Here is a 17,456-nt window from a genome sequence, read left to right as displayed (position 1 = left end):
GCTGCTGTGGGGAGCGCAGAGCGAGGGGCGGGGCCTGGTGCATTTGTCCTGGGAGTGGGGGTGGCTTGGACCCAGTAGGAGCTGTGGAGGTGATCAGATTGTTGACACACTGTAAAGGCAGCACTTCAGAGATTCCGGGGATCCGCTGTTGACTGAAGTCACTTAGAGGGATGACATGACCTAAGAGTATTAGGAGCTTTTATGAGATGCAAGGCTTTGGTGACTTGAGAGCTTAATTTCGGTCATACAAGGAGGTTGAAAGAACCATGTGGCGGTAGATGGTGAGGGATGTTCCAGGGCAGGGAGACCTGCACAGTGACCCAGGTGGGCAGCGATGGGTCTGCTTAGAGCAGCTGGGGTGGGCAGCCACAGGCAGGAGGTGTGAGCACTGGACATGAATGTTTAAGAAGGGGAAAGTCTATTACTCTGGCACCTTGAACTTTGGTGACCAGAGGAGCGGGATGTAAGTGACACAGCACACAGGAGAAAACACTGGCACCTAGGAGGAAAGAGTTTAGCACAGTACGAGGTAGAGTGACATTGCCTAGACTGACACTCCGGAGACCTGAGTGGGAGAGGAGGGATGCTGGTGTCACCAAGAGCATGGCAGAAGCACAGGGCAGGCAGAAGGATGGGGCAGTGCGGCTCGGTGTCCAGGCCTGTCATATGTGTGACAGAGAAGGGTCTGTTGGATGCTGATGTCAGGAAGCAGGCCTGGGGTTTTGGAATACAGGAAAGTATGTTTTTTCAGTTCTGATTGCAAAGTTTCACGTATTTTCTACAAGGATGCTGCTTCTAGAATTCCAATATGGAAGTCAGAAGGGTTTTCATTTGAGGGATATTTAGGGATGGGTTACATTCATGCAGGGAGGTTTTAAAATCCACTTAGAAAAGATACAGTAGAAAAAATAGGATTTACAAATAATGAAAAGAATCCCTCTCCACTAGGGTTTCAGCTAGAGGGACATCTGCGGGAGATGCCTGGTGTTCCCCGCCCCTCCAGCGCGCCCCTGAACTAGGGATCAGACCCAGAGCCCTGCACTCCCAGCCCTTCTATAAAGATGGGGGCTCCTGCTAGGTTGCCCAGGCCTCGAACTTGGGATATTCTGCTTCAGCCTTGCAGTAGCTGGAATTACAAGCTTGTGCTACTTTGTACTAAACTTAAAAAAAAAAAGCGTTGCTGGTGGAACAGAGGGTAGTGAGCTGCTGTTCTCACGCCCGTGTAAGTGTGATTTTCTTAGAAATAAAGAATCTGCTAGTTGACACTTATACGTGCTTTTTAGTATGAATGAAAATACTCCTTAAAAAAACTTTTTTCTCAGTTACCTTGAAAAAAAGGATAAATGCGCTTCTTTCTTTCAGTCTCTCTTTCAGCTGCCTGAATTTCGAAGACTTGTGCTCAGCTACAGTCTGCCACAAAATACACTTGAGAACTGTCGCAGTCACACGGTAAGTTGGTGCCGAGAACTCTGGACTTTACACTTGCCGAGCAGGCACTGCACCCCTGAGCTGTGTTATTGGCCCCCCCCCCCCAAAAGCCTCTTTATTTTTATTTTTATTTTCTAAACAAGGAATTGAAGGCCTTTTTCCTAGGCTACACTGCAAACCCTTTCCTATTTTTTTAATTTGAGGCAAGTTCTCTCTGAGTCACTCACTGTTACTGAGGCTGGGCTCAAACTTGTGACCCTTTTGCCTTGGAGGGATGACAGGCCTGCACCACCAGGTGGTCTCACTACACAGTTCAGGCTGCCCTTGAGCTCACCGTGTAGTCCAGCTGGCCTGAAAATCATGACGGTCTTCCCGCCTCAGCCTCCCAAGTGCTGGGGTCGCAGGCTTGCACCAGCCTGCCCAGCGTTACATTTTTGACTAAAGGTGGAAACTACAACACTTTGGCTTGTACTAATACTTGTTTTTGTGTCTCCTTTTGTTTTTGCAGTGTTTAACCCAGGGCTTTGTGCTGCATGTTAGGCAAGTGCTCCACCACTGAGCTGTGTCTCCAGCTCTTCTGTTTTCATTTCTAAACGGCTCTTTTTCCTTCTTTGTGATGAAATTAAAGATTTGCAAAAAAAAAAAAAAAAAAAAAAACCCTGTAAATTTTAAGTTTATATCAAACAGTTTCAAGAGTGGTGAGCCTGCCTGCCTGCCTGAGCGGGGCTGCCCTGGGGGGGTGCTGTGTGCGGGGTTTCCTTCCCTCTGCTGTTGGCTGCTCGGTGAGGATGAAGAGCAGTGAGCCGGCACACCCAGATTTCTCAGGATGTTCCCGTCTGCACCACGCAGCTCCCACTCAGTGGTTTTGCCCGGCCCAGGATTTTACACTAGCTTAATGCGCCTCCTGCGGGAGAGGGGCTCGGCCTCAGGAAATGGACCTCTCCGTCTTCCAGCAGTAATTCTCTTTGACTTGTACGTGGTTATTCTCGAGTTCAGAGTAATCCCGTCATCAGAGTCCTCATAGTGTGCTCTGAGGCCTGACTGACCGAGACTTAAATAAATATGATGTAGAGAATAATCGTTAGCAGCTTGTCTCACTATTTATCGATCTTCCAAATTAGACGTCATATGAGTCAGTGCACGTGGCTGTGTTTTCTGTAGGAAAAGAGAAATATTGCGTTTATGCAAGAGCTTCAGTATTTGTTTGCTCTTATGATGGGATCAAATCGAAAATTTGTAGACCCTTCTGCAGCCCTGGACCTGTTAAAAGGAGCATTCCGATCATCCGAGGAACAGCAGGTAGTGAAGCATCTTCTTCTCTTGTTTCCCCTCAAACTCTCACGTTTGGAGTCGTGCCTTCCTAACGTTTCTGTGATATTAATGTTACTGTGATATCGCTTATTTCAGCTGACAAGCTGTACACTTGACTAGCAGGGCTGGAGCTGCCTGTGTGTGCACCTTACGTTGCATACAAAACAGGTGGTAAGAGAGCAGGAAAAGAGTGTTGTGGAGGGGCCTGACGGTTCCAAAGGGAAGAAGAAATAGTGGTGGAAGGAACAGCAGACTCGTAGAGGCTGCTCCAGCGAAAGGAAGACCTTAGAAAGCAGCGCAGCGAAGGGTCGCCCAGAACAGTCAAGTCCTTTGTGGGTTTGTTGTTTAGGGACAACCCAGGCAGAGCTGTTACTTTTAAAGCCACCTAGGGCAGTGCTGGCGAACCTGTTAGAGCTTTCAGCGACACAAACAGCCCGGCGCGGCTTGGGTTCGCCACCACTGCGCCAGGTGCGTCCTAGTGGCGGAAGTGACCTGCCTAGCGTGAGCAAGGCGTTTGATGTCTGGTGCCAAGTTAAAAGAAAGTCCCGTTCCTGTGAGACCAACCCGAGTCCAGCAGCTGCTCTGAGCACTGTTTCTCTGTTGGACATTAATACTTCCCCTGTTCCTCACTTCTACCTAAAAAGTAAAGCTGTCGCATTGGATCCGCTTCCTCAAGAATTTTCTTTCTCTACTCAAGTCTCACATTGCCCTAGAAGACTGTAGTTCATTCTTTGGGCTTTTAAAAAAGACTTAGGTGGGGGGCTGGGGATTTAGCTCAGTGGCATAAGGGCCTGCCTTGCACGCGCATGGTCATGAGTTCATGAGTTTCCCCAGTACTGATAAAAAAAGACTTAGTTGGAAGCTTTTGTTTGGTTTTTCTGTAGCACAGACAGTTGTGACTGGCAGTGGTAGAGTTTCCGATTCCCTCTAGGCAGTTTTGAAGTCAGTAACACACTTGGTGTTTTGTGCCTGAAACGTACATCCCTTCATTCTTCTGTCTGTGGATTTGGCCCTAAGAAAGAAATGTTTTCGTAGTAGTAGAATTGAGCTGTTGGGGGACTGAGGGCGAGCTGTCCTTTCCCCCTGCACGGTGTCCCTCTAACTCCAATGCTGTTTGTGCCTCTCTTGTAGCAAGATGTGAGTGAATTCACACACAAGCTCCTGGACTGGCTGGAGGACGCTTTCCAGCTAGCTGTTAACGTGAAGTGAGTCCTGAGGGTTGGTTTCCCATCTTTCTGACGGTGCCTCTGGGAATTACGATACTTTTCTCAGGGGGAAATTGCTGATTCTAATCTGACTTCGTGGGGTACCCGTGAGCTGGTCCTTACTGTGCCTGGGTTTTTGTTTCTGTGGATGATGATCATCCCGTGAACCTATAGCTATTTTACAGAAAAGACTCTCTTTTTTAATTTAAGGAGAAAAGGGGGGGAAAAAAACCAGAAAAAGGGTACAAGTTATAGAGAATTTCAGAAAAAATAAACAGTAGGAAATCACTAGTTAATAGATTGCATATTGTTATCTTAGAAATAGTTGTTCAAGTTACAAAATTAAAGCATATAAAGTGGACTTTCAAACACTGAGACTGGAAACAATTTTGTTCAATGATCCAACAAACCTCAGTAATATGGTTATCTATCTTATACACTTATATATGCAATTATATTTAGAGCACTTTCTTTTCCTTTCTTTTGTACAATGACAATTACACATTTTGGGTTTTATTACTCCCACAGTTCTTATTACTTTTTTTGAAGAGAGTAAAACCAAATGTGACATAACAGAACAGAGTCAGTCAAATCAAAAGGATGGACATAATAGATAATGTAAAAACAGAATTCTAGGGGCTGGGGATTTAGCTCAGCGGCATAAGCACCTGCCTTGCAAGCAGGCTGTCATGAGTTCGATCCCTGGTACCGATAAAAATGAAAAAGACAAAAACAAAAAAACAAAAAAAAAACTAGGTGATCAATACACTGCCTCTTGCTATCTTAAAAAGAATTGCCTATATCATCAGTTATAATAAAATTGAACAAAACAGTAAAGAATAAAACCAAAACATTGGAGACATTACAGGACTTTAAAAGAAGATAATAATCAACCAGAATGGGCGTCATAATGAATCTTACTGTCTTCACAGTTTTGCCTATACTTTCCAACTTGGTACTATCAAGCAAAGCAGAATAGAGGAAAATCAAAAGACTCTAACTCTTAACTTCATATTTGTTCCATAAGTGCAGCTAATCTGTCACTTACTTCAGTCTATATCTGGCTTTCTCTGATTAATGAAAATGAATTATTTTCATTTTTGAATGATGCTCAGGCTTTGGGTAATACATATTTGATCCAAATGATACAGAAGTGTCTCCCTTTTTTAAAAGCAGCAATCCCAGGAACAAATCTGAAAATCCCATGGTGCAGCTATTCTACGGTACTTTCTTAACTGAAGGGATTCGTGAAGGTAAATTCTCTGGTCTTAATTCTTAGCCTATAACTGTACCTCTAGTACTAGTAGTGTCTTGAGCGGGGAGCAGTATAATTAATTTGAAATAATTTTATTAAGGTAAGGTACCAGAAATGTTTGTCCACTCTAAGCTACATGATAGACACTTGTTTAAAAACTGGAAAATTTTTAATTTGCACGAGTAATTATCAAAACCCTCATGAAGCCCAGCATCGTGGCACACACCTGAGTCTGCGGTGCTTGGAAGGCTGAGGCAGGAGGTTCAACAACATGGGCAGCAGGAAAGTTGAGGCCGCCAACAGGGGCAACTTAGAGCTGTGTCAGAATAAGTACTTTAAAGGATTTCGAGGTAGCTCAGCGGTAGAGCGCAAAGTCCTAGATTCAATCCCCACTTCCAGGGTGGGGTTGGAGATAAGCCAATCAATCATCAGCTCCAGCTAGACAAAATGTTCTTACCCTGATACTCTTGTTTATTTATTTTAAAATGTGTTGTTTGTGTTTGGCATTGGGATTTGAACCCAGATCCTTACGCTTACTAAGCGTGTGTTATATCCCTGAGCTACACTCGTAGGCCCTCAGCTTTAAAAACAGTACAGCACTGCTGCTCCTTAAAAAAAATGGCATTTGAAAGTGTCAGCAGTCTGCCAGGACTCTCATACCCTGATTTGTTTAATGAAAGAAAAAGCGTTTGTTTTAATCAAAATTCAGATGTGGTTCATATACATCTTTTAAGCCTCTTCAGTGGCTGTAAACGCTGCCTTTTTCTCCTTGAAATATATTTTTTGGAGCACCTATTTTACTTGTAATGTTTCCCAGAGTCTGAACTTCTGCTGCTCGCATTCCTGCAGAACGTTTTTAACGTATTTAGCACAGCCTCCTCCGCTCTTTGTAAATCGGGAGTTGTATCTGGACGTTACACTCAGTCAGTCAGGCGAGACCAGTGCACTGATGGCGGGAAAGCCTCTGAGCAGCAGGCTGCAAGGTCTGGCATCTTCTTTCTGCAGCGTATGCACTTGTGACTGGTGCGTGCCTGGGTCCACTGACCCTTCGGAGGGTGCCATCCTGACTTACTTTCTATCCAGGTCTCAGGAGATACCTGAATTTAAGATGTTGTCTCTGGGGAGCCAGAAGGTAGGCTTTCGATAGTTGTAGCGATGTCTTTAAAAATGGACCTCTTTCTTTGCCCAGGAAAGCCCTTTTGTAACAACGAGACCTTTGGCCAGTACCCCCTCCAGGTAAACGGTTATCACAACTTAGACGAGTGTCTGGAAGGGGCCATGGTGGAGGGTGACATTGAGCTTCTTTCTCCTGACCATGCAGTGAAGTATGGACAAGAGGTAAGGTGGCTGTTTTTCCTTGCTGTGCAGTGACAAAGCCAGTTAGGACTGAACTTTCAGGCCAGCTAATTTCCCGTTACGTTAGGGAACTGATTGCGGAGCAGAAACGGAATTTGCCGTAAGTGTCTCATCAGGTCACGGGAACCATGGAGTCAGTGCTTTGATAAATTCTTTACTGAAACTGTGACTTTGAGTAATCGTGTAAAGGTTGTGTGCTGCTTCTGATGTTTTAAGTATGATCAAGTTTCTCTCTTTCTGTTGAAGCCTACCCGTACCTGAGTAGGGAGAGCCCACTGCCTCCATATTCGGAGGGTAAAAGTACAGTGATTAACTCCTATGGTATGCCATTTAGAATATTTTCCCTGTTACTATGCATTGTTCTCAATTGTAAATGCTGCCTTTGCTTGTACAGTTTTTGCTACTTCATTCGTATTTATTTATGGGGTTGTTACTGTTTCAGTGGGTTGACAGGGAGGGAGTTAAAGGGAGAGAGAGTCACTGATGTCTGGAGTTGCAGCTGCCTAAGAAATAGTGACAGTGCTGGTGGCACACTTGGCAGTACTACAGTTGGGCTGGTTTGTTTTCCTTTCCTTTTACGTTTTGAAGCAAATTGGGGTCTCTATGTGAGTCCACAGGGATTACTACAGGGCAAGAAAGAACTTTCTTACATTAAAATAGAGCCTACAGTGAGCCTCATGGAAGTACACTAGCTGTAGAAAGCACTTCCTCCCCAGCTTTTCAAGGAGAGAACTGCTCCTGGTGGGGGGAAAGGGTCTGTGCGAACCTGACGTGTCCTCTCAGGAAGCAGAAGGAATGGCCACTCGCTCCTCCCCACCAGGATTCAGGGATGGGAGCTCCGTAAAAATAAAACACAAGCGAGGCGTAATGCATGTTTACTTACGCAGCCCCGAGTGCCTGGACCACCCGTCCCAGCAGGGCGTCCCTCAGGACAGCTGTGTGTGCCTCTGGGAAGAGGCCCATAGGAACCTCTGGCCTCCAGGGCAGCTGAACAGAGGCCTGTACTGCTGCAGCCTCTCCTCCTTACCCAGGGTAGTGACTTTTGGAATCTTCTCTGTAAGGAAGCGTTTTCCTTCCATGAAACTGGCGTGGTGGCACTGGTGTTTTCACGATGCATCTGTTTATTGAACCTCAAGAAATTTATTTTTTCTCAGCAACTTGAGGAGAGATAAAATCATGAAGCTATTTCAGGTTTCCTTTTGAGACATAAAGGAGGTTCCAGGTTAAGGGAGTGTAATAAAGAGTGGATTTTATATGCATGTTAGTTTTATATGCATGTTAGTTTTTTTAGGTGACTCCTGGAGACAGTCTCTCCATAGTAACCTGCTGGTTAGACCATCATTTCCAGTTCTTTAGTTAGGCTCTTTTCTACAGGGTGTGAACCTCTTTTAAACACGGGTGACTCTTAACAAATGCACGGCGTAGATCCTTGGTCAGTTCGCATACTCAGAGGTGGTTAGTGCTAAGAATGATGAGCGAATAAAATGCCATTTTGGAATCTCGGAGAACATTTAATCATATTTGCTAAAAGAGCATGATTTCAAGTGCAAATATTTTATTTTTTATCTGGGATGAAAATGCTTTAATATTTATTTAAATATAAATTTGATACAGAAACAGTAACTTCTTGATGAGGGATGTTAAAATGTGGCTGTTGGTATTTCCTAAAGTTAATTTCTTTTCTCCCACGCTTCTGCCGTGGACAAAGCGTTGGTTTACCAAGCTACCTCCAGTGCTGACCTTTGAGCTCTCAAGATTCGAGTTCAATCAGTCCCTTGGGCAGCCAGAAAAAATTCATAATAAGCTGGAATTTCCTCAGATTATTTATATGGACAGGTGAGTTCTAGGTTGGTTGTTTTCGTGACGTGATGTAACAGTGGAAATGTTGCGTATAGAAAGCACGCTGTGTGGGAATCACTCAGATCTTAATAATACAGAAATTTGGCTTCTTTCCGTCTAGTTGGGGCCCAAGAGTTTGTTGAGCTGGGCGTGGTTGTGTACACCTGTTATCCCACCACTCAGGAGGGTGAGGCAGGAGCATCTCCGTGAGCTCGAGGCCAGCCTGGGCTTCTTAGTGAGTTCAAGGCCAGTCTGAACTAAAAAAAGAAATACAAACTCTTTTTAAAAATGTATTTATTTTAATACATGAAAACAGAAAACTTTAAAAAATTGTGTAATTTTTGTTTTCCTAAGACAGGGGTTTGCTGTGTAGTTAGGCTGGCTTGAACTCATGTTGGTCCGGGCTGGCCTCAAAGTTGTAATGTTCCCGCTGCACTCAACCTCCCGAATGCTGAGATCACAGCTGTGCACCGCACACCAAGCCTAAGGGTTTGCCTTTCCATGCAGCTTCTAAGGGAGTGGTGGCAAACCTTTTAGAGACCGAGTGCCCTTTTAGAGACCGAGAGACTACAACCCCAGATTGACTTATTTCTTGAGAAGTGCCAACAATGTAATGAAATTTGAATGCTCACTGCTGGGGCAATGCTGGGGTGACTTGGCTTGTGTGGTACCAGCTATGGCACACATGCCTTAAGTCCGTCCGCATCCGCTGTACCTAGCATGATGCTAAGATGCTTCTGATGCTGGACTCCAATCCGAACAGCCAGGGTTTAGGTGAAAGCCGTGCTTGTTTCGGGGTGAAGAATAGTGTGTGGACGGGCTGCAGTTCTATTCTGAGAACTGTTGTATTCTTAGATTGGGGCAGTCCTAGAGAGACTTACTTTACTGAGGTATAGTTTACATCTAAAAAAAGGCCACCATTTGTAGGTGGATAAACAGTGAATTTTGTCAAATGTAGAAAGTGCGGTAACTGCCATCACAGCTACAGTAGAGAACATTTCCATTGGCCAAGAGATCCCCTGAGCCCCGTCGTGGGCGGAGTCCCTTACTCCTGACCGTGGGCTCTGGCATCCACCGGACGACAGTCTGGCCCCACCATACCCTGTCGTTCTAGAATGTTGTATCACTGACATTAAGATGTACCCTCTTAGGGCTGTTTTCTTTCCTTAGGATATTATTTTTGGTATTCACTTAAGTTGTTGCATATATCAGTAAGTTATTCCACTGTATTGTTGAGTAGTACTTTTTATTTTCTTTTGTTTTTTGATGTCAGGGCTTTAACCTAGGCCCTTGTGTGTGTTAAGAATTCCTTCTCCCCCTGTCACTGTTGAATAGTATTTTATTGTAGGTACCACAGTTTTTCTCCTCTAGTTGGTAGATAGTTCAATATATCCAATTTGGGGCTATTATCAATGAAGCTGCCTTGAACATTCACGTACAGTTCTTGTATAAAATTCAGAGGAGTAAGATTGCAAGGTTGTATGAAAAGGTTTATTTCTCTTGACTAGACATTTTTGTATTGTTTTCAAACGTGGCTACGGTTTGCATTGCCATCAGTGGAATGTGAGAGCTCTGCTGGCTCCAGACTCCTGGCAGGACTTAGAATTACGAGTCTGTAATTCCAGCCATTCTAGTGGGCGTGGAGAAATAACTGTTTTTCTTTGGGTTTGTATTTTCCTGAAAGGACGGGTGTTGAGCGTTTTTTTGTATGCTGATTGACAGTTGTTTGTTTATTTTGTTCGGTGAAGTGTCAGCTCACACATGCCCCCTTTTTAACTGCCTGTCTTAACCCTGGGTTTTACGAGTTCTAGCTTTTATATTAGTTCTGTGACCCATTTAGATTTCATACACAGAATGAGACAAAGGGTTTGAGAGGGGAGGGTGGCTGGTCCAGTTGTAGTAAAGGCCCCATGGTTGAAAAAACTGCCCTTTTTCCCTTTGACTTCCGTTAACACTTTTGTCAAAATTAATTGAAAATATATTAGCGGGCCTGTTTCTGAATCTCTGTTCTGTCTCTGGTCTACTATTAGTGCCACAGTACCTTGATTACTGTGGCTTTATTTCTTGCCTTGGTATCAGAAAATATCAGAAATCGTTTTGGCCGATGCTGGCTCTTTGCATTTCTGTATACATTTTTCCAGCTTGTTGGTTGCTACAGATAACTTGGGATTGTGATTTGTGTCGCACCCATAGATCCAGTTAGGGACAACAGCATCTTACAATTGAATCCTTTAATCCATGAGCATTTCTGGCTGTTTTTCAAATCGTTGTTTTTCGGCAGTGCTTTGTAATATTTGGTGTACAAATATTGCACATACCTGATTAAATTTATCCCTATATGAATCATGCCTTGCATTTTGTTCCCACTGGATGCATGGCGCACACCTGTAATCCCAGCGCTCTGGGAGGCTGAAGCAGGAAGATGGCAAGTTTAATGCCTGTAGGGGAAGAGCGCCATCCTCTTTCTTCATGTGTATATAGAAGTGCAGCTGATAGTTTTAGGTCGGCTCTGTGTCCCTTGGCTTTACGCTCCTTCACTTACTCTGATGTACTGATGTAGATCCCCTGGGTATTTTGTGTGTAGTCATGTCATCTGCATCTAAAAGGCAGCTTTGCTTCTTCCTTAGCTATGTGTATCCCTTTTATTTCTGTTTCTTACCTTGTTGCCCTGGCTGTGCCTTTGGTAAAATGTTAAATAGAAGCAGGGAAAGGTGGCCATCCTTGCCGTGTTCCTGGTCTTCGGGGGACTCCCTCAGTCTTGCACGGTTAGGTGCGATACCAGCTGTGGGGTTTGTTTTGTTTTGTTTTTTGGTACTGGGGATCAAACTCAGGACCTTGCACTTGCCAGGCAGGTGCTTGTGCCACAGAGCTAAGTCCCCGGCCCCGGCCGTGGGTTGTTTGTAGATACTCTCCCTGACTGAAGTAGTTTCCTTGTCTCTGTGCTTTGCTGGTTCTCTCCCATCAATGTTTTAAATCTGAGTGTGTTTGTGGGTTACCGTTTGCTCAGGTACATGTACAAGAGCAAGGAGCTCATTCGCAGTAAGAGAGAGTGTATTCGGAAGCTGAAGGGAGAAGTGAAAGTCCTGCAGCAGAAACTGGAAAGGTGAGTGCACACGGCCTGCCGTGCTTAGCGCCATCCCAGACACAGAGCTTGGCGGGGTCGGCTGCTTGCTTTAATTTTGGATAATAACGAGTATATTTTATAAGGTGGCTATAAAAATCTTTTCCCGATTGGGAGGAAATCTTAGGACCAGCTAATATACGTAGCTTTTCCCTCTTCCTATGGCTCTGCTGCTGTCTTTGTAAACGTGAGAGAAAATGTGCCAGTGCTCAGTTTCACGGGTGTGAAGTGGCAGAAGGGGCAGAGGAACACTGCTCGGCCTGGAATGGCGCGAGTTAGAAGGGCGGGTTTTTCTGACCTGTGCCAAGTCCTTTCTGTCCTGTGACGCTTTGCTTTTATGTGGGGTTTGTGCCATTTCTGTGCCATCACCGGGCTTTCCCATTCGCTCAGCATTTGTGAGGAAATCTCATGCACCGTCAGTGCAGATTTCTCCCCATCATGTGCTGCTTAACAGTCTCCCTTCCACCCCGTCCACTGCTGTCCCCTCCATTCCCAGGTCGTCAGTCACCCTGAGGGGCAGCGCTTCCCATTTCCAGCCTGAAATGGGCCTTGGCCCCAGGACCCCGTCCCCAGTGCGCCCCAGGAGCAGCTTCCCTGGCTGTATCATGGCCGGTCGCATGCTGTCTGAGTGGAGGCTCACCTCCTCAGGTCCTGTCCTGATTCTGAGGGGCAACAGCATTGTACTTGAAAGATTTTAATAAAACCCCGTAAGGCTAAAATGTTAAGGTATTTTTATAGAACCAGTAATGTTTTGTAGCTCAGAGGGAATCAGGAACCAACAAAGAATCCTGGTTTGTCTGGATTTTAAAGTATATGAACATTTTTCTTTGTATATTACTATTGTTCTAGAATAGAATTTTGAATTTCAGATTTTTTTTTTTTTTTTTTTTTTTTTTTTTTTTTTTTTTTTGGTTCTGTTTTTTTGTTGTTGTGTTTTTGAGACAGGGTCTCACCATGCATTGCAGGCTGGTCTGAACTCACTTACGTCACCCAGGCTGGCCTCCAACTCATGAGGGTTCTCCTGCTTCAGCCTCCTGAGTGCTAGGGTTACAGGCATGCACCACCGTGGCTGTTTTCACATAATATTAAAGTTTAATTTTTACAGATTATACATATATCTGATTGTGTATGTATGATCCAGTCCTGGAAAATATGCAGTCACCTGTTAAAGGGTAGTGTAAGGTAGAAGACCTAAGCCGGAAGTAGGTGACTTCTGTGGCTATTTTTTCTGTTTTGTATTTGGGTTTTCTTACCAAGCACACACATTACTTTTGAGAATAAAAATGGCACACACTTGTTATCCTGGCACTCGGAAAGCTGAGCCAGGAGGATTGTGAATTCAAGGATAATCAGGACTGCCTGTGTACATAGCAAGATCCTGTCTGGGGAGAGAGATTTCACTGTTTCTTCTCTAAAATATACTTGATGTAATCTTGAAAATAAGACTCCCTGAGTACAGTGTAGACAGTGTTTTTGAAAGCCGTTTAGCTCGGATTACACTGCCCAGAACAGCTGTTCTACTGAAGGAGGTGCCTGGCCCAGAAGCTGTCTTAACAGTGTTCAGTGGAACACGAAAATATTAGCATAGAATTGAAGACGAGCTTCTCGGAGAAAAGTTTTCCTGAGATTTTAGACACGTGTTATATTAAAATGCCACCAGCCTGGAATGAGTTACCATTGTGGAACGGTGGCTTGTGGCCCCGTGACAGACAGTGCTGCGTTGCACTGGAATTTGAGAAAACTCAGTCAAGTCAATAGTGGCAGAAGGAAAAGCCAGGAAGAGAGCAGTGCTCTACACTCTTCCGTCTGGACACATTTGGAGACCCTCTTGAGTAACAGCTGCACCTGCGCGGCCGGCGGATCCTCCTCCTCTAAGTTTGGGAACAAGGAGAGTGCACAGCTCCCTTTCCACCCTGTGATCTGCCTCAAACGTGTGGCTGACCTTGAACTGCATTTTTATTTTATGATGTTGTCTTAGTTACTTTATGCTGGTTGCTGAGACAAAATACCTGAAGCCCAAAGTTGGGAAAGGAAAGGTTTATTTCTTACAGTTTTTGGAGGTTTCAGTCCACACTCAGTTGGCTCCAAGACAGGCTGGCATGGCTGGACCGCTGTTCAAGGCGGCTGCAAACAGCAAGCTCAAACCAGCAAAGAGAAACACACACCTTCTTCCTGCCATTACATCACATCCGGCTCCACCCCTATGTGGGTGGAGCACTGACACCATCAACCCAAGCACTATACAATGAACCATCACAAATGAACAATGCAAACTCATGAGGCCTGGGGGACACAAACATAAACCATGACAGATGTTCTGTTAAAATACAGAAACAGGTGATTTTTTTTTCCTTCCAAGTTTTGTTCTTGCTTCTTTCTTCCACTGTATTTAGAGAAGAAAAATGTGGAACTGAGCTTGGTGGCACACACCTGTAATCCCAGCACTTAGGAGGCTGAGGCAGGAAGATTGCTGCAAATTCAAAGCCATCCTGTGTTACACTGTGAGTTCAAGGCCAGCCTGAACTACATAGCGAAGTCTTGTTTTTAAAAAAACAACAACAACCACAAAAAAAGAAGACTATTCTTACATAAAATGGAATCCTAGAATTAGGGGGTTACCTACCTGTACGAACCAGTCAGGTTGATTATTATGCCATTTAAACTGCATACTTTAGAGAACTCTAAAATTCATTCAGTTGAATCTCCTTAGTCTAAAGCAAGTGCTAGTAATGGCAGAATATTAGATTTTATTAAGATATTCTGTGTTAATTTGATCGCATACTTGAAGAGCTTCACTATTTACCCATCCTGCAGAAAACTCTAGTAACCAAGTGAGTGGGCAGATAACAGTGTACGCAGGACCCTGCAGAAGGAAGATCTGCCAATGTCTCCTTTATTTGTGGTACTAGGGATTGAACCCAGAGGGACTCGACCCGTGAGCTCTACCCCCAAGGCCTTTTCATTTTATTTTATTTTTGAAACAAGGTCTTGCTGAGTTGTCCAGACCAGCTCTGAGCTTGCGATGTTTCTGCCTCTGCCTCCCGGTGGCTGGGCTCCCGGGCACCAGCGCCATGTCCCAGTCGGGCTGTATCATCGCCTGCTTTCCACCTGCATCCCCTGTTGTTTTTCTCAGTTGTAAAGCAGCTGGCCTGAAGGACAGTAAGAAAAACCCCTTGAGGACCAGTTAGAATTAGTCTCAGATTTGAGTACCAGCAACTTCTGTGTTTTCTTTAGGAAAGTTTATTTCTGTGATCGAACCCTAGAGGTCACATGATACCAAGGGAAAACATACTGGCATGACTGATGATGAGCCGTTGGAAGTGTTTCTTGCCAAATACAAACTTGTTAGCAATTTTTACTTTTTATGAGACAGATTCATGCTGTGTGGCCCTCCAGCCTTGAATTTGCAGCAGTGTCCCTGCCCCAGCCTCCCAAGTACTGGGATTACAGGCGTGTGCCACCACACCTGGCACAAATTTTGTCTCTGTGGTTTGAGAATTTTTAACTTATAGATTGAGTGACCTGTTAAATATTATATGCCTTCAGGGGTAGACCTAGCCACGGACTCTCTACAAACCTTAGATCTTTTGTTAGCAAATCTTTTTTTTTTTTTTTTTTTTTTTTTTTTTATTATTTTTGGGACAGGATCTCATTAAATTGCCCTCGCTGGCCCATCATCTCAGCCTCCTAAACGCCTGGGATTACAATTGTCCACCACCACACCCAGGTTATGTCAGTATTTTTTTTTTTTTTTTTTTTTTTTGTCTTTTTCCTTTTTATCGGTACCGGGGATCGAACTCACGACTGCCTGCTTGCAAGGCAGGTGCTTATGCCGCTGAGCTAAATCCCCAGCCCCTTAGTTAGCAAATCTTAAAAGGCGCATCAGACTACACTGCCTTCGCCCTTTATGTTTTATTTTATGTCATGTTGTTTTGGCTTTGCCCTGTAGATATGTGAAGTACGGCTCGGGCCCCGCCCGGTTCCCGCTCCCCGACATGCTGAAGTATGTTATCGAATTCGCCAGTACAAAGCCTGTGTCAGAAAGCTGTCCGTCTCCGAGCAACACACATGGGCTGCTGCCAGATTCTTCGGTACAGTGCTCAGTTTCTGACCTGGCGGCCAAGGACAGGTAATGAGAAGCAGATTAGTTTTCTGGTTTGATGGGAAAGATGTATTAGCACTCACCCTGTGGGACTGCGAGGTGGGTTTTGTTTGGTTTTGTTTTTGTACCAGGGATCGAACTTACAACCTTGCACTTGCCGGTCGGGCACTTGTGCCGCTGAGCTAAATCCCCTGCTGGTGTTGGGTGCTGAACAGGGCTTTCACATGGGCCACATCCGCAGCCGTTTTTCCTTTTTCTCTTTCCTTCCCCCCCTCCCCATCTCTCTATCTCTGTTTCTCCCCCCGCCCTTCCCTGTCTCCCCCTTGAGACGGGGTCCCTTCCTAGTTCAGGCGGACCTTGAGCTCACTGTAGCCAAGGCTGGCCTCACACTCAAAGCCACCATTTTGCCTCGGCCTCCTGAGTGCTGCTTGCAGGTGTGCACTACAACGCCCGGCGTAATATTTCATTTTGAGACAGTCTCTCACTGAGTCCCTCAGTTGTGTGGGCTGGGCTCAGCCTTGCCATCCTCCTGCCTCTGCTTTCCACAGGGCTGAAGTCACGGTGTGCCACCATGGCAGGCGGAGCTCTTTGTCTGAGGAAGGATTCTGCCCACTGTCACTCATGCTCAGTGTTCACCATGCTTGTCTTGCTCCCAGAATTGCTGGGGATTGCACAGACACTGTTCCTTGTTCAGGACCGTGTTTGTACTTTTGTAATCTGCTAGAAATACCTTGCTTTGAGCTGGTTGCACTAACACTTTGTCAGAGGAAAATCAGGCCGTGGTTTTCCTAGATCTCCCCTTTGCTCCTCTGCCCTGGTGTTTGAACACCTATGTGAGCACCAAGGAAAGACTTTCTTGTGAGTACAGAGCTAAAATACGGGAAAGTACTGACCGGAAGGCGAAGGGGCCAGCCTGGAGGGCCTGGTCTAGGAACGAGATTGGGAGCTGGGTCACCTGTGCTTCTGATTCTGTTCCAGCTGAGCCAGGTGTGACAGTCACCATCTCCCAGAGGACTCGGGGGGTGAGCGCAGGTCCCACCTGAGGTCTCGGCTCCTCAGAACACTGGTACTCTATGTGAAAGAAAAGCCAGGCTCTCTGTGAATGGAGCGCCAGAGCGATGAGAGTGTCTTTCAAGTCAAAGCTGGAGGAAGTTTCTGTTCCCTAGCTCTGGTAAAGCAGACCCCTAAGTATAATAGAACGTGCTTTTCCTATATAGCGAGATTCCTGTCTTTTTGTAAAAATACGCGTTTGTACTCTGACAATAATAAATCAGCAGATAAGTTCACATTTATGTTCTTTCTCTCTGTTAGTTTACAGCATTGATGTAAAGAAGTTAGTATTTATTGTAGATGAGGTTTTATAGGAAGACTAAGTTAGGATTTAGAGGTGCACGTTTTGGAGGAAGAGTGAGGTACTAACTGAATCTGGTCCCGTGTCCTGGGCCTGTAGCTCAGGCGTGGAGGAGCTGGCAATGCCCGGCTTGAAGCCTACCCGGTGGCTGTCCTGGGGACGCCGCCATCCTTCCTGTGGGTTGGATGTTAACTGACACTTTATTTTGCTTTGCTTCTGCATGTTTTATTTCTGGATGGAGAGCCTCTTTTTTTCATGGTACTGGGAATTGAACTCACGACCTCGCACTTGCCAGGCAGGCGCTTATGCCGCTGAGCTAACTCCCCAGCCCGAGAGCCTTATTTAGACAGTTGTCTTGGTCACTGTAGTTAATTCTTCCAGTCTTCCAACCTCAGTCTTTTCTGTGTTTCTGCTGGTCCTGTCTTTATGAGAAGAGGTTGTAATTAGCATTAAAAGATACGAATCAAAGACTTAGGCAGTTCTGCACT

The 17,456-nt window shown here is 45.2% G+C and overlaps 1 protein-coding gene across 10 annotated transcripts in view; it reads left to right on the top strand.

Moving 5' to 3' along the window:
- The window catches only part of Usp28 (ubiquitin specific peptidase 28), a 62,394-nt gene that overhangs the window by 30,653 nt on the left and 14,285 nt on the right, over nt 1-17,456 (top strand). For 4 of the 10 annotated variants that reach the window (XM_063255789.1, XM_063255787.1, XM_063255784.1 and 1 more), the window contains exons 6-13: nt 1,363-1,449; nt 2,590-2,727; nt 3,871-3,944; nt 5,118-5,197; nt 6,389-6,537; nt 8,264-8,391; nt 11,402-11,497; nt 15,465-15,644. In XM_063255789.1, coding sequence (XP_063111859.1) covers nt 1,363-1,449; nt 2,590-2,727; nt 3,871-3,944; nt 5,118-5,197; nt 6,389-6,537; nt 8,264-8,391; nt 11,402-11,497; nt 15,465-15,644 — 932 coding nt within the window. Of the gene's footprint in view, nt 1-1,362; nt 1,450-2,589; nt 2,728-3,870; nt 3,945-5,117; nt 5,198-6,388; nt 6,538-6,586; nt 6,877-8,263; nt 8,392-11,401; nt 11,498-15,464; nt 15,645-17,456 lie in introns of those variants that run through there. The other 6 variants (XM_063255790.1, XM_063255788.1, XM_063255783.1 and 3 more) reach the window with 4 other exon arrangements.

Source organism: Cavia porcellus, unplaced genomic scaffold, assembly GCF_034190915.1.
Source record: "Cavia porcellus strain 051 isolate PalLab524CR breed Dunkin Hartley unplaced genomic scaffold, mCavPor4.1 scaffold_9, whole genome shotgun sequence".
Taxonomy (NCBI): Eukaryota; Metazoa; Chordata; class Mammalia; order Rodentia; family Caviidae; genus Cavia; species Cavia porcellus.
The sequence above is the reverse complement of the archived record's forward strand: the minus strand, read 5'-3'. Positions and strand labels throughout refer to the sequence as shown.